The sequence below is a fragment of the Trichoplusia ni genome, chromosome 2, assembly GCF_003590095.1.
Source record: "Trichoplusia ni isolate ovarian cell line Hi5 chromosome 2, tn1, whole genome shotgun sequence".
Taxonomy (NCBI): Eukaryota; Metazoa; Arthropoda; class Insecta; order Lepidoptera; family Noctuidae; genus Trichoplusia; species Trichoplusia ni.
This window is the reverse complement of record NC_039479.1, coordinates 2,213,912-2,227,505: the sequence shown is the minus strand read 5'-3', so window position 1 is coordinate 2,227,505 and position 13,594 is coordinate 2,213,912. Positions and strand designations below refer to the sequence as shown.

The 13,594-nt window shown below is 35.0% G+C and overlaps 2 protein-coding genes across 4 annotated transcripts in view; one reads left to right on the top strand and one right to left on the bottom strand.

The window, feature by feature from the left end:
- LOC113502870 (transient receptor potential cation channel trpm) overlaps positions 1–13,594 on the bottom strand; it is a 221,897-nt gene that overhangs the window by 124,740 nt on the left and 83,563 nt on the right. The window lies entirely within an intron of this gene.
- On the top strand, positions 1,915–2,795 carry LOC113502919 (ejaculatory bulb-specific protein 3-like). The gene is made up of 2 exons (XM_026884676.1): positions 1,915–2,095; positions 2,558–2,795. The coding sequence occupies exons 1-2, from the start codon at positions 1,915–1,917 to the stop codon at positions 2,740–2,742; spliced, it is 366 nt and encodes a 121-aa protein (XP_026740477.1). The 3' UTR covers positions 2,743–2,795.

Here is a 13,594-nt window from a genome sequence, read left to right as displayed (position 1 = left end):
CAGTTGTAATTTTACCAGCCTACTATACGTGTATACGTCCTGTCGCTGGGCTTATGCCTCTTTTCGTATATTTTTTATGTATTTGGAATATATATGCAGCATGTGGATATGAGTATGCAAGCTAGCATGTACCTTTAATAAATGTTGAGTCCGACAGGGTCCACGATTGTTACCTATCAATAAATGTTTACCACCTTAGCCTACATTGTGGAATGCAATAAAGAATTGAGTATTGAGTAGTTGTTCATAACTGAAAATCTGTTAATCTGTTTTCGGCTTGTGACATGAAACCATCTAAAAAGTTATCTCATGGAAAACGACAAACGAATTCGCGATGCTATAACAAAGAGTCGATTTTCGAGACATGGTGAAATCCTTGTGAAACTTCTAGAAAAGACTATCACGAGACCCGATTGACGATGGTCATGAAGGCGATCCTACAACCTAACCTATTTCCCAGTCAAGGGCATGTAACATTGATCTAGATTCCTAGTTATCTAAAATTTGCAAACAATTACTCTGACTCAGCCCTGAACGAGGTGGTATAAGGATAATTAATAAGTATAAAAACTGATGAGATAACTACGATTGGCACAGTTCAGATCGTTGTCGTGACTGAGTGATATCCAGTGAAATAAAATTGTAATTTTAAAATTAAAGTGAGTAAAAATCGTATTTTTCGTTAATTAATCTCGTGTGAAAATGTGAAACGGGTGTCAAAAGTGGTTTTGCATACATGGCAGATGATGTTTATTTTATTTTAGTCGATGAGTGATCTGGTGGTGAAGTAGTGGCCCTGACTGCTATACCCAAGGCCGTGGATTCGATTACATCCCAGGACAAAAGTTGTGTTGTCTAGTTGTCTAGCACAAGCATTGCTTAGTTTAAAGATTTCTATATGGCTTGGAATATCAGTTGATTAGCCAACTTCAAAATTCAGAGAATTTTTTCTTTCCATTTCAAAGAAAAGCTTTAATTTTTCATTATCCCCTTGAGAGGTTTAATTCCTCAAAATTGAATACTTTCTTTCGTTAAATACTTAATCACTTCCCCATTTATCCGTTAACGAAGCAAGATAAATTGATTGTATTTTAACGAAAACCTCGTCTCAATAACAAACTATCATTAAAAATAATGTCAGCTTTGTGAATTTAACATAATTGTGAATGAAACTTACCTCAACGCACGAGTGGAAGCTTAAAATAACAACCATTTTGAAACAAAGGGATACCGCAGCTGTGTCAGTGTGATATGAAGTTATTTTTAATAAACTGAAGGAGGATATTGTTATTTCACAATTATAAAATTAAGGCAACTTTATTAAATGATGCAACGCTTTACTCACACGTATTTATCGGGATTGCCCGACTTAAAAAACAATGGCACTGAATTTCATGAATGATCAGTTTTCATCGATTTTATTTCCAATCCAAGATTGGGATTTGGTTGTGAATTTAGCTGTCATAGGAGCAAATGTGTCGAAAACAAATGTGTAGTGATATACTGATGATAGTGAGGACAGGTAGGATTTTGATAGAAGAGTATTAGCTAGAAGTTTTGTCTATTTTTCTATCTGGCTATTTTCATACTCACGAAGGTGTGTCGTTTTAATATTTTTTTCCTGTGGAATCTTACCTGTGAACAAAAAAAGCATTTGATTAATTGATTATTATAAAAATCTGTTAGGGTATGTCTAGGAATAATAACACACAAGCTCTATTCCTCAAATCGAGAGAGTTGTTTGCCGCCAATAAATTGAATATTTTTATTACAATAGTTTATTACTTAATGAAGTTATGCTCGACATTCCGATGCTCTTGAACATTTCATGGTCACTAGCAGTCTGTGAAAAATACCAATTAAATCACTTTAAAATCGTATATTTCTTTTTAATATCCAAAAAATAATTTCAGTATGAAGCTGGTCCTAATCGCCGTCGCCATCTCGCTATGCTGCGTACAAGCTCAGCTGTACAGCACTAAATATGACAACATCAATCTAGATGAGGTGCTGAGGAACAGGCGGCTGCTGAATGGCTACATGAAGTGCACCCTGGACCAGGGACCTTGCACCGCTGAGGGGAAAGAACTTAAATGTAAGTGGAACTAATAATGGGTCTAAGCGAGAGAATTTGATGATCAGCAATGATTCAAGCGTTCTCGAATCGAGTTCTGAAGGCAATGGCATCCCTTCAAGTAAGGCGATTGAAATTGTGACACTTGACGGTGTAAAACACAGTGTAGAATGAGATTCTGTCCAGGACTTTAGGGGATAGCGGTTAACCCACTGGCCTACCTTATAAACCTTACAAACCTTACCTTATAAACCCACTGGCCTACCTAACTGGAGGCCTGTTTGCCAAGCCAGCAACATTTCTTACAGAAGAAAGCTGACCCAAACGCTCAATTGTATTGAAGTGACCATTCAAAAAGAATTTCAATTTCCATAAATTTCAGCGATTCAATCAGTACTGTCCAAGCAAGAACGCCTAAACAAATTGCCATGATACAAAGACCATTCCCGACACCAACTATATCTAAAAAACCATCTCTTACAGATTACATCTCAGACGGTTTGAAGACAGGCTGCGCGAAATGTTCAGACCCACAGCGGAAAGGCATCAAGAAGGTGATGAACCATCTCATCAAGCACGAGCCTCGCTTCTGGCAACAGGCTGTCGACAAGTACGACCCTCAGAGGCAGTACACCAAGATGTATGAGAAGGAAGTCAGCAATTGGTGACTCTAAGACTGGAAGTACATGACTTGGAAAAATTGCGTTTGTGTGTTTTTAAAGTTGATTATGTTTTGAGTTTCTTTTTCTGTTTTCTAATGTAATAATACTGACTAAAAATGTTTTTTTTTGTTTGTGTCTATATTGCTAAAGTTTAGGTTCCAGTTTGCTGTGAATTTCAGTTTACAAAACCAGTAGGTATATGAGTTTCAAAAATCTAATTATAGCCCATTTTTCTCTGATTATTTGGGACTTGAAGGCCTTTTTTCTCTCTTTATGTATATCTCAAATTTACAAACTTAATAACAGTATTCGTAACCAATTCTACGCTGCCGTTATGTTTTTCAGCTCAAAATACTTCTAACTACATTACAAACTGCTGCAATTTTAAAACGACTATCTCAATTAGTTGTAACTTACGATTTTCCTGGCATATAGGATAATTATGAACTAGCAGGGAGTCTAATACCACCTCTACTAGAAATATCTTTACAGTTGTTGAAGAGAGATGGCGCTCTACACCATAGTATCGTTGTCTCGCTCCCACACCTGCAGTAGTCTTACTTTAAGAGGTGTGACAATTGCTTGTCCCTAATTAATAGTTATAAATTCCATTGTTATCACTTGTTCTAACTCAATCTTGAAGTCGCTGTTAATATATTGTTTCAAACATTCATTTTATTTAATTAAACTTAGCTTACATCTTATGTAATGAAGAGATTTATCGTTATTTTATTTTAACTAACTTTATTATTATATTTCTCCTCTTGAGAGCTTCTTTTTTTACTTCTCGTTAATGTTATTTGTGTTTAATTTATTGTATTAGTTTATGTTGGATAACTACTATTGTAAAATCTTCTTGCGTCTACTCTTTTTACTATTACTAATGTCATATTAATCTATACTCTATACTTATACTTACTTACTTACTAATATATAAAGCTGAAGAGTTTGTTTGTTTGTTTGTTTGAACGCGCTAATCTCAGGAACTACTGGTCCAAATTGAAAAATTATTTTTGTGTTGAATAGACCATTTATCGAGGAAGGCTTTAGGTTATAAACCATCACGCTGCGACTAATAGGAGCGAAGATAGGTACAATGAAAAATGTGAAAAAACAGGGCAGGTATAAATCATAACTTATAACTTCTACCCACGGGAACGAAGTCGCGGGCAACAGCTAGTGTTTCAATATGATTGTGATATACTTAAATTAAAACATCCTAATATTTATTTCTTGTTTTATATATCACTAACATGATATTTATTACTTGTTATGTAGGACCTCATTAAATACTTTGAATGTTCATTTTTGTTTTCTTTCAAACCCAATTAATGTTACTTGAGGAGTAAGAATAATAAAAAGTCAGGAATTTCTATTTAATGTAGAAATCAAAGAGATTAATGAATTTGCGTGAACCCACAAATTTATAAATATCCTTAAAAACTGTGGCCTTAACATCCGATGCTAAAACCCGATCTTTATATATGACGACCTCCGTGGTCGAGTGGCGTACACACCGGTTTCAAGGTGTCGCTAGCTCTGAGGTCCCGGGTTCGATCCCCGGTCGGGTCAATGTAAAAATTCACATTTCTACATTGTCTCGGGTCTTGGTGTTTGTGGTACCTTCGTTGTATCGGAATTCCATAATTGTGTTCCATAAGTGCTTAAGCAACTTACTTTGGGTTCAGAAAAATGCATGTGAAGTTGTCCGCATTTATTTATTTATTTTCAAGTATTTGAATGTGTAAATGTCAACTTTTTAGCTATCACGTTTCATGAGATACAGTCTGATGACGGGTAAACAGTTTATTAGTATTTTATAGTATTAACAGTTTATCAGTAGCTTAGTAATAGAGTTTCTTTTTTATTCTTGGGTACGGATTTTTAAATAATTAGATAACAATATTCGTTACGTTACGCAAATAACGTCAATCACAACTTCAATCATGATTAGATTATTTGTAAAAATCAAAGATCTTATACATTACTATTATAAAAAAACTTTATAAAATTGAAGGTCAATGATATTAACATTTATTAAGGGCACAGTAACATTAAATTTGATTCTTTACATTTTTTTGTTTATTTATTAGATAATTTACAAATAACAGCCCACTCAAAAACTTTCAAATATCAAATTCCCGGAAAAATAAGGTAACATTTAGTACTTCGTTTTATTTTTAATGACCGTTAATTACCAAAAAGTTTGTTCTACTTACGAAAGTCAACTTTTGACAGCTCTAATTCAAAAACCGAAAACATTCTTATTCTGATACAAAGTAAATTACAACGAAAGTGGTTTTAAATAAAGTGTATAATTGAAAAACAGAGTTGAGCGAATATATTTTTTCTTCTTTCAACGTCGGCGTTTTTTACTTCTTCTTTATAGGAAACATTGTTGCGTGTGTAATAATAATACAATCATATCCTGGGACAACTCACACACGGTTATCTGATCCCAAGCTAAGCAGAGCTTGTGTTATGGTAACCAGACAACTGACAAACTTACTTATATAGATAAATATCAACAATTGAAGCAAAAGTTGTACATAAATGACTTTACGATTTTCATTTTAACAATAATTGAACATTTTGCTCTTGCTTCGCTTTTGCTGGATACATAATACTAGCTGCGTCCACGTGGACCCAACAGACGGAAGCTTGTTTAATAAAGGATATCGAGTTAGTTGTTAAACCACCGCACACTAACGTCATTATGTACACGAGTGCCCTTGTAAACCAATAAATCGATTTTCGACACACCGCCCTCTGGTAGTCAAATATTGCGTTAGGAAATCCTTTAAGACTTTATGTTTTATTAAAGTAATATTAAACGGCATATTTTGGCACTAAGTTGCAAGTATATGCACCACCATGAAAAAACATGCGCGGATATCCGAGTGGTTACGGCACCATGCCAAACCCAGAGAACGGGACGTGTCGGGATTCGATCCTCGCGTAGGTCAAGCATTGCTGGTCCTAGGTCTGGGTGGCTTTGGGCACGTGAATTATGTATTTGTGAAATCCCCGAGACACAATTATTCAATCACTTTCTGCGGGAGTCGTTTTTTTTTAAAGCACGCGATACCTGACTGTTGCCCGTAGTCTCATGAAACTTAAATGCGCCGTCTGCGTCCTAAAATTATTATGGAAATGTTGGATATAAAAACTGTTCTCCATATAAATGATGACATCAAAACCTTTGCGTTAATAAGGCTTTGATTTATCCACTATCCAACCAACTTGCTACAAGACGTCATCCTCCTAGCCTTTTCCCAACTATGTTGGGGTCGGCTTCCAACTTGTAACTTCTATACCAGATTTTGTTTTACTACATGACTTACATATATTTCTCACATGATTTACGACTAGTCATAAAATGTGACAAACTGGGACAACGTTATCGCTTCACCCCATTTCCTGACTCAAATAATTAAATAAACAAAATAATACGCGCCCAAAATTTATATAAAGTTCAAGTTTTCACGTAAAATCGCGTGTTTTCGCTTAGTTTTGAAGTAACATGTGATTTCCATTATAGTAATTAGGTAGGTTCTGGGCAACGGCAGTAAGAATGACTCAGTGCTTACGTGATTATCGCAAATAAATAGTTAATTGAATGGACAAACTATCGAGTCTAAATTAATATTGGAAATAGAATCACCAAAACAAAATTGGACACAGACCTGAAATAACAAAAGCTCATATCGCCCACCCTTTACGCCTCATTTTTTTTCCGCATGTCTATAATCCGCAAATGGATCCTCCCGTTTTGGATGAAGCGGAAGAATGTATCATTCTTTTACTCACTAAAACCTCTTCCTTAGTGCCTATGGAGAAGAAACGACACAACAATCTCCTATTAGTCCTAACAGAATCCTATTGGCTATCATCTGTTATCAGCTATGGAGGTGTATCACCTCGACTTGTAGCGGTATTTTTGCAGTTGCGGAAAAGAGACGCGACTCATCGTCGCGCAGGATGCCGTCTCTTTCCAAAATTTTGCAGTAGGTACTGCTAGTGAGGAGTAGTGGCAGGTCCCCATATAGACCAAAGCTTGACCTCTCTTTGTTGCTAGTAGTATTTAATCTCGTAAAAAATGTTCCGGAATATATTTCAATAGACTTTTTTTACGCCAGCCGTTCTGAAAACGTTCGCTGTAAAAGTGCATGTGAAAACTTTTTCAAAGTAAATGTTTGTCCGAAAATCACAGTCATGTTTGTTCTATTTCTAATAGAGGTTCTGGATAGATTTCAAATGAAAAACTTTTCAGGAAATGTTTTTAAAATGGTCTCAATTTCTTTGTTTATTCTATGAAAACAATAAGACAATCTAATTGAAGCATTCCGAATATACGTTTGATTCTTTTTTATATTTTTACCTATTAAATATTGAAAAAAGATCTTACCGCATAGTAGACAAATTATGCAGTCATCAAAGTTTAAATAGGCAAAATAAAGACCTTGTCATTGACAATTCAAAAGTTTTGATTTAAGAACTTTTCTAATTTCCGCCACATTTATATCTGTAGGCACATAAAACATTCAAATGAGGAACGAAATTAAATGGCGGATCAACATAAAATGGCGAGATTTTACAAAATGATGCCCACTTAAAATATTGGCCATAGGTACTTTATGCAGAAATTAGAATATTATAAAATTAAAAAATGTAATAAAATCAAGTCAAGATTTTTACAACTTACAAAACGTATATTCATACTACGAGTAAAATATATATTTAGTTAAAACAACATTTTTAATTGAACATTATTTTTCTTTAACATCGCCTTATTTCGAAACCAGTTGCCAGACACGCAACTTTTATATTAATTAAGTTACTGGTCGACATGTTGTGTTGACATTTATATCAAAAGCACAAAGTTGAAACATGAAAATGTAAATCAGAAATAAGTATATTAAGTATGTGTAGGTATAAAAACGATCAAGTCCGAGTCGGACTCGCGAGAAAGAGTTCCATAAAAATAGGCTATAGTTAAAAAAGGTCAGTTGGGTGACGAATAGATGTAGTTCATTGAAATCTTACATTTGGGGTTACGATTTTAAAGGATGCCTCTTTATTTTTCTGATGTGTAGGGATCAGTGTAAATCTAAAACCAAGTTTGTGGGGTTGCCACCCTAGTCCCACGGACGCCATCTTGCGAATCTTTGCAAAATAATGCCATTTGAAATGGTATTTACGATATATCTCTTAAACTATTTATCTGATCAAAAAAGAAACCTCTTTTTGTTGCAAATTAAACTTTCTACAACTTTAGTTAATAAAACCCTTTAATGTGCAATCATTTCGCACCTGTGTTGAAAAATACTCGCTAAGAATGTAGGACTGTCTTTAATTCCCCACACCTTTATTCGTTTAACAATTTAATTCAGCTTGTAACCCTAAAATGCGTCTTTGTGTAACGGTAGCCATTGTTTGTTTCTCCTTTGTTTAGACATGTTTATTTACATTGTGTAAAAAGTTTCTACACGATACGCAGTGGAAGGGTTGACCCCGGAATGTTGACTCACACATTTAAGAGAAGAAAGATTGTGTTGTTAGATTCAAGTGTTAATAGATAGACAACGTCTTATTTTTATATTTTTTAAGTATTGAAGGAGTTAATAATTTGCTCAATACTCTTTAATATTAAAACAAAACAATATTTTATTCGTATAGTTATAAACCGTTTTTTTACTATTTAAAGGCAGAAGGAACTCCAATAACGCTGTTTTTTCGTCTATCAAAAATTTATACCTTAACCACTTCGCTTTCATTTTTCACAATAGTTTAAAAATAAAGATCAAGGTTAAGCTACAGTTTTTACCATCACCAACTTGATGGTGAAGCCTCGCACTTGAAAGATCGACAGAAGAACGGTCAATGTTTGCTTATAAAGAAAGCTGCCCGGTTTTTTTTTCGTACAAGATACATCTTGCAATTAGAATCATCTAAAAGTCAAAACAAGCTTTCGAAAGGGGAATGAAAACAAGAATGTACCGTTCTACTCCAATTTGTTTCCTGATGAATTTCATTGCGGTTTCAAGGCTGAGTCAATCCCTCGGGACACTACGTTTCATTAGCTTCCTCATTTGTATATGTCAGACCTTTAAATACATCTAAGAGGGTACTCAGTTGTAGGGCACCGTTATTTGTCTTTCCGTCCGTGTGTCACCAGGCTGTGTCCGTGTATCTCATGAACCGCAAGACAGCAATTTTTGAATGATGGGTTTCTGTTGCCGGTATAACAATAAATATATCGAGGTTAGGAAGCCACTGTAACAGACATAAATTGTTTTGGGCGACAAACCACTTTTGATTTTCTTTAGTTTATTATCACGCAACATTCAGTATCGCAAGTCCAACTTGCACTTGGCCGGATATAATTTGCACAAAAGAGCGAGCGGTCATCATTTGCATGTTTTTAGAAATGATGCTATATAATGATGCTGAGTCAACACTGATTGCAATAACTATTGAACCTTACAGCAAAAATACACAACACAACCTCCACCCAAAAAATTCACGAGGCAAAATCATTTTGCGTAAAAACCCTTAAATTTATCGACCATCACGGACATTACGCAGCATTTTAGGGTTAAATAGTTTTTTGCGTGCGTATCCCCAGCGCGGGAACACGAACGCGACATAAATAGGCCTGAATGCCAAAAGATTTAGCTTTTAACCCCGTTTATTGGTAAATAGGCTAAAATTATTGCCCTCATACATTATGTTCATGTTAGTCGAGTGTAGAGTAACGGGTGACAGTGTAATAATAGTGTGCATGTGCTGTGTGTATGGACTTTAGGTACATTTCGTAAATTCTTAAAATTGTGGAAGTAATCTATACTAATATATAAAGCAGAAAAGTTTGTTTGTTTGTTCGAACGCGCTAATCTCAGCAACTACTGGTCCAAATTGAAAAATTCTTTTTGTGTTGAATAGACCATTCATCGAGGAAGGCTTTAGGCTATAAACCATCACGCTGCGACTAATAGGAGCTAAGATACAATGGAAAATGTGAAAAACCGGGCAGGTATACCTAAATCTTAACTTATATCTTCTACCCACGGGGACGAAGTCGCGGGTAACAGCTAGTTTAGTAACAAATAGATTATAAGCAATCACATTTTTGCAACGCCTGAAAAGCCGTTAAGCTGAACTTCAATTATAAGTATTTAACAACTGTACAATCTTAACATGCAAATAAATAATTTGAGTTTGAGTTTTTGTGTTGTCACAATATGCTATTTTATCTGTCGCTAATAAGCCGTACTTAAAGCATTACCCATTTTAGAACAATTTACATTGGCATAACGAAATTCAGCATAATTATCAATACGCACAATTATATTTGGCATTAAATGCGAATATGTGACATTTTTTTACCGACCAGAGGCTCAATACGCATTAGCCGATGATCGAATGGAAATTAGCACTATTTGTATTCTCCTAAGCAATTTGCCATCAGTGAAAATACCTGACATTGTTGAGTTTTTATCATTAGAATACATAAATAAAAACAATATTCTTTCCTTTGTGCGGAAACAGAATAATTCTCCCTCCTCTTGGGAAATAAATGCCTGGTACAAAGGATTTGTCACAATTCGAATTAAAAGTTGAATGTTCAAGGCAATTGGACGAAAAATTATTTTTTTTCAGTGAAAATACAATGTATCTTGTATTGTAGGCATTTTCCTAAAATACACGTGCGTATGTATAGATGCGTAACTTGTTTGGTAGGGTTACGTGTATTATTTTGTAAATTAGATATTGACATTGTAAATGTAGCAAAAAGACACCGTGTGAAAAGCATTGATCAAGTGTGAATCGGACCCACGAAATTGAGCAGCAAAATTTGTCACTTGCCAAATTCATGACAAATTATTTTTGTAAACATACTTAAGAAATACATCACATTGAGTTAAAATTATAACTGTACTAGGATTGCTTATGTCCAAGCCTGGTGACAGGTGAATGGACGGACTGACAGACAGCCGAGTCTTCGTAAGGTTCCCTTTGTAATCTTTGAGTTACGGAAACTTAAGAAGTCTGTTAAAAATAAATTATTTTTATTGCAGCCAACACAAATTAAGTATATTCAGTTGTTTTCCAAGCACCCAACAGTGAAAACAATGATCACAATACATAATTTAAACGAAAGTTCCATAAGACCTACAAGAACATCACAAAACAAAAAAAACAGTAACTTAAATAAATAAAGAATCATTTGTTTACACAACAGGAATTCTCTCCGCCTACCAGCTTTCCGGAGATTGAAAGCAGAAGGGATTTGACAAGGCAATCGCTTGTGCAGTCAGCCTTAGACACTCGAGCGAAATTAATCGCGCGTCTGCACACCGCCTTACATCTGCGTCAGGGATAGGGCTGCCAATATATTTGGAGTAAATGCTGTAGGAATTTTTTAAAGGAAAAAAAGTATTTTATGTGCTGATTGAAAAGAGTCTACGAACATCGAGGATAAAAACATGTGGACTTATTTATTTTTAAAGACTATTGTAAGCGAAACTTATTATTATTAAATTGCTTTGTTAAACAAATGATACAGAAATAAATACTTTGACTGCGAGGTTAAGCGATTGGTATAGTTCACCACGAAAACCCCACTGTGTGCGACGTATTGAGGGGAGGACAAGCATTTGTGTGGTGCACAATCCTTGTTCTGAGTCTGAGTGTCTGATGGATGAATGTTTATAACACCCTCCGGATTAAAATACTACTCCAAGCGTCCCTAAAGGAAAAGAAAAATGAAAAAAAAAGGATCGAGGATATATTATTTTATTAATAATTTGTAACATCAAAACTTTTAGCTTCTGAAAAAATACCTGCGTGCTGGTTCATAATATGCAGTCTTTAACAATAATTATAACTTGGAATGTAGCACAACACTTAGTATTATAATAGTGTAGCAAACCTACTCACACAGCAGTGCTGCTCCCGCTTGGGACTTGAAGTCCCGCGGGACTGAAGTACTACAAGTTCTAAAGTTATGATTCCCAGTTCTTGAGTTTTGTTGAGAATTCCAGTTCTTGTTTTCTGTTCGACAGTCGCGTCGAGTGGATTGAGAACGAAAATACGTATTTTTTGTATTTGTTATTATTAATTATAATGTTATGTTATGTTACACTTGATACGATGGGTCCGGGGATAGGTTCCATCCATCTAGGACAAATCACGTCTCACCTATAAGTATGTTGCATCTAATAAACTGTTATTTATCATATTTTATAGAAATGGCAAAATAATCCACATTTGAATAATTACATATGTATAATGTATAATCTATACTACAGTCTATACGTCCCTTAAGTCGGTGCCTTAGACTGACTACAAAAGTCTGTAATAAAGGAAAATTAATCAGATAAAACTTTTACTAGTTACTCGCGGGACTTTCTAGTCCCGGACCTAATCCCGTTGAATCCCAGCACTAGTAAGGAGTGATGTTATCGGTTACCTAGATGTAAACATAATTAAGAGTTTGATGAATTGTTCAACTTGGAGATACCACTCTGTTACAACACTATATTAATTAGTAGTAAAGATGATCTGTTTGAAAATGTCTTGTTTTAGATATTTGGACTTTTTAGTAGGTAGTTTTGTAGCTTTTAGTTTACCACTAAAAGCTCTATATCATCATTGGCCTAGCCTTTTACCAACTATGTTGGGGTCGGCTACCAGTCTAACCGGTTTTAGCTAAGTACCAGTGTTTTACAAGGAGCGACTGCCTATCTAACCTCCTCAACCCAGTTACCTGGGCGACACGATACCCCTTGGTTAGACTGGTTGCCAGACTTTTCAAGCTTCTGACTACCTGTAACGACTGTCAAAGATGTAAGAATAGCAGCCGGGATCCACAATTTAACGTACCTTCCGAAACACGTAGGAACTCCTTATGACAAAGATGGTCACCCATCTACGGACCAACCGCGTCAAGCATAGCTTAACCTGTGATCGTTTCACTTCTGCGGTTACAGCTTAGCCACGAGCTCCTCGATAAAAGCTCTAAAAGCTCTATAGTGCCTTCAAATAATTATTTAAAAGTACTTTTTACTTAAGGACATTCCTTCAACTTATTTCGTCATTTATACTATAATATGGTACCTACTTAATTGACATTAAGACCACTTTTGGTAATTAAAGGTTGCCTAAGACCAAAATATTTAGGCATTAAAAAGGAGCCGCAAATCAGAAACCTAAATATTCTTCTGGTTATTTGCTATGCACAAAATAGTCTTACAATTTAGAAAGTTCGCTTAAAACCAAATCACTTACGTTAAGTCCAACCTCTTTTCTTGCCATTCGAAAGGAGAAACTTTTTAAGATAAAAAAACTACCAACGTAACAATATTGTAGTTAGCTAAGAGGTACGAAAATAGAACAAAAATGTGAAAAGATTCTTCAAGAAATCTTTTTGAAAATGGAAGCGAACTTGGCGGGCAAAAAACCAAGTGGCCAATAGGAACTCGTTATTTTTTCTTACGTTGTTAGCGAGAAAGGAGGTTGTAACGAGGCATATATTTGGTGAATGTAGGCAGAATAAAATTGCGTAATAAGCAGCGGTGGTAGAAGTAAACATATTTTCGCTATGTGAGAGTTTTGTAATGACAAGGCACCCAGTTTCTTGAGGTTTTTGTATTTAAGTAGCTGACGTATAGAATTTCGACCTAGAAACATAAGTTTCTTGGCGTATACAAGAAAAAAAAATTAGACCGAATTTTTGAAAGCTGTTTATATTATAGCAATTACATTTAATACGAATGCAAAATGAAAAACAACTTGACTGTTATAATGTTACGCCGTTTTGTGAATTTTTGTATACATAAATAAATTGAATAGA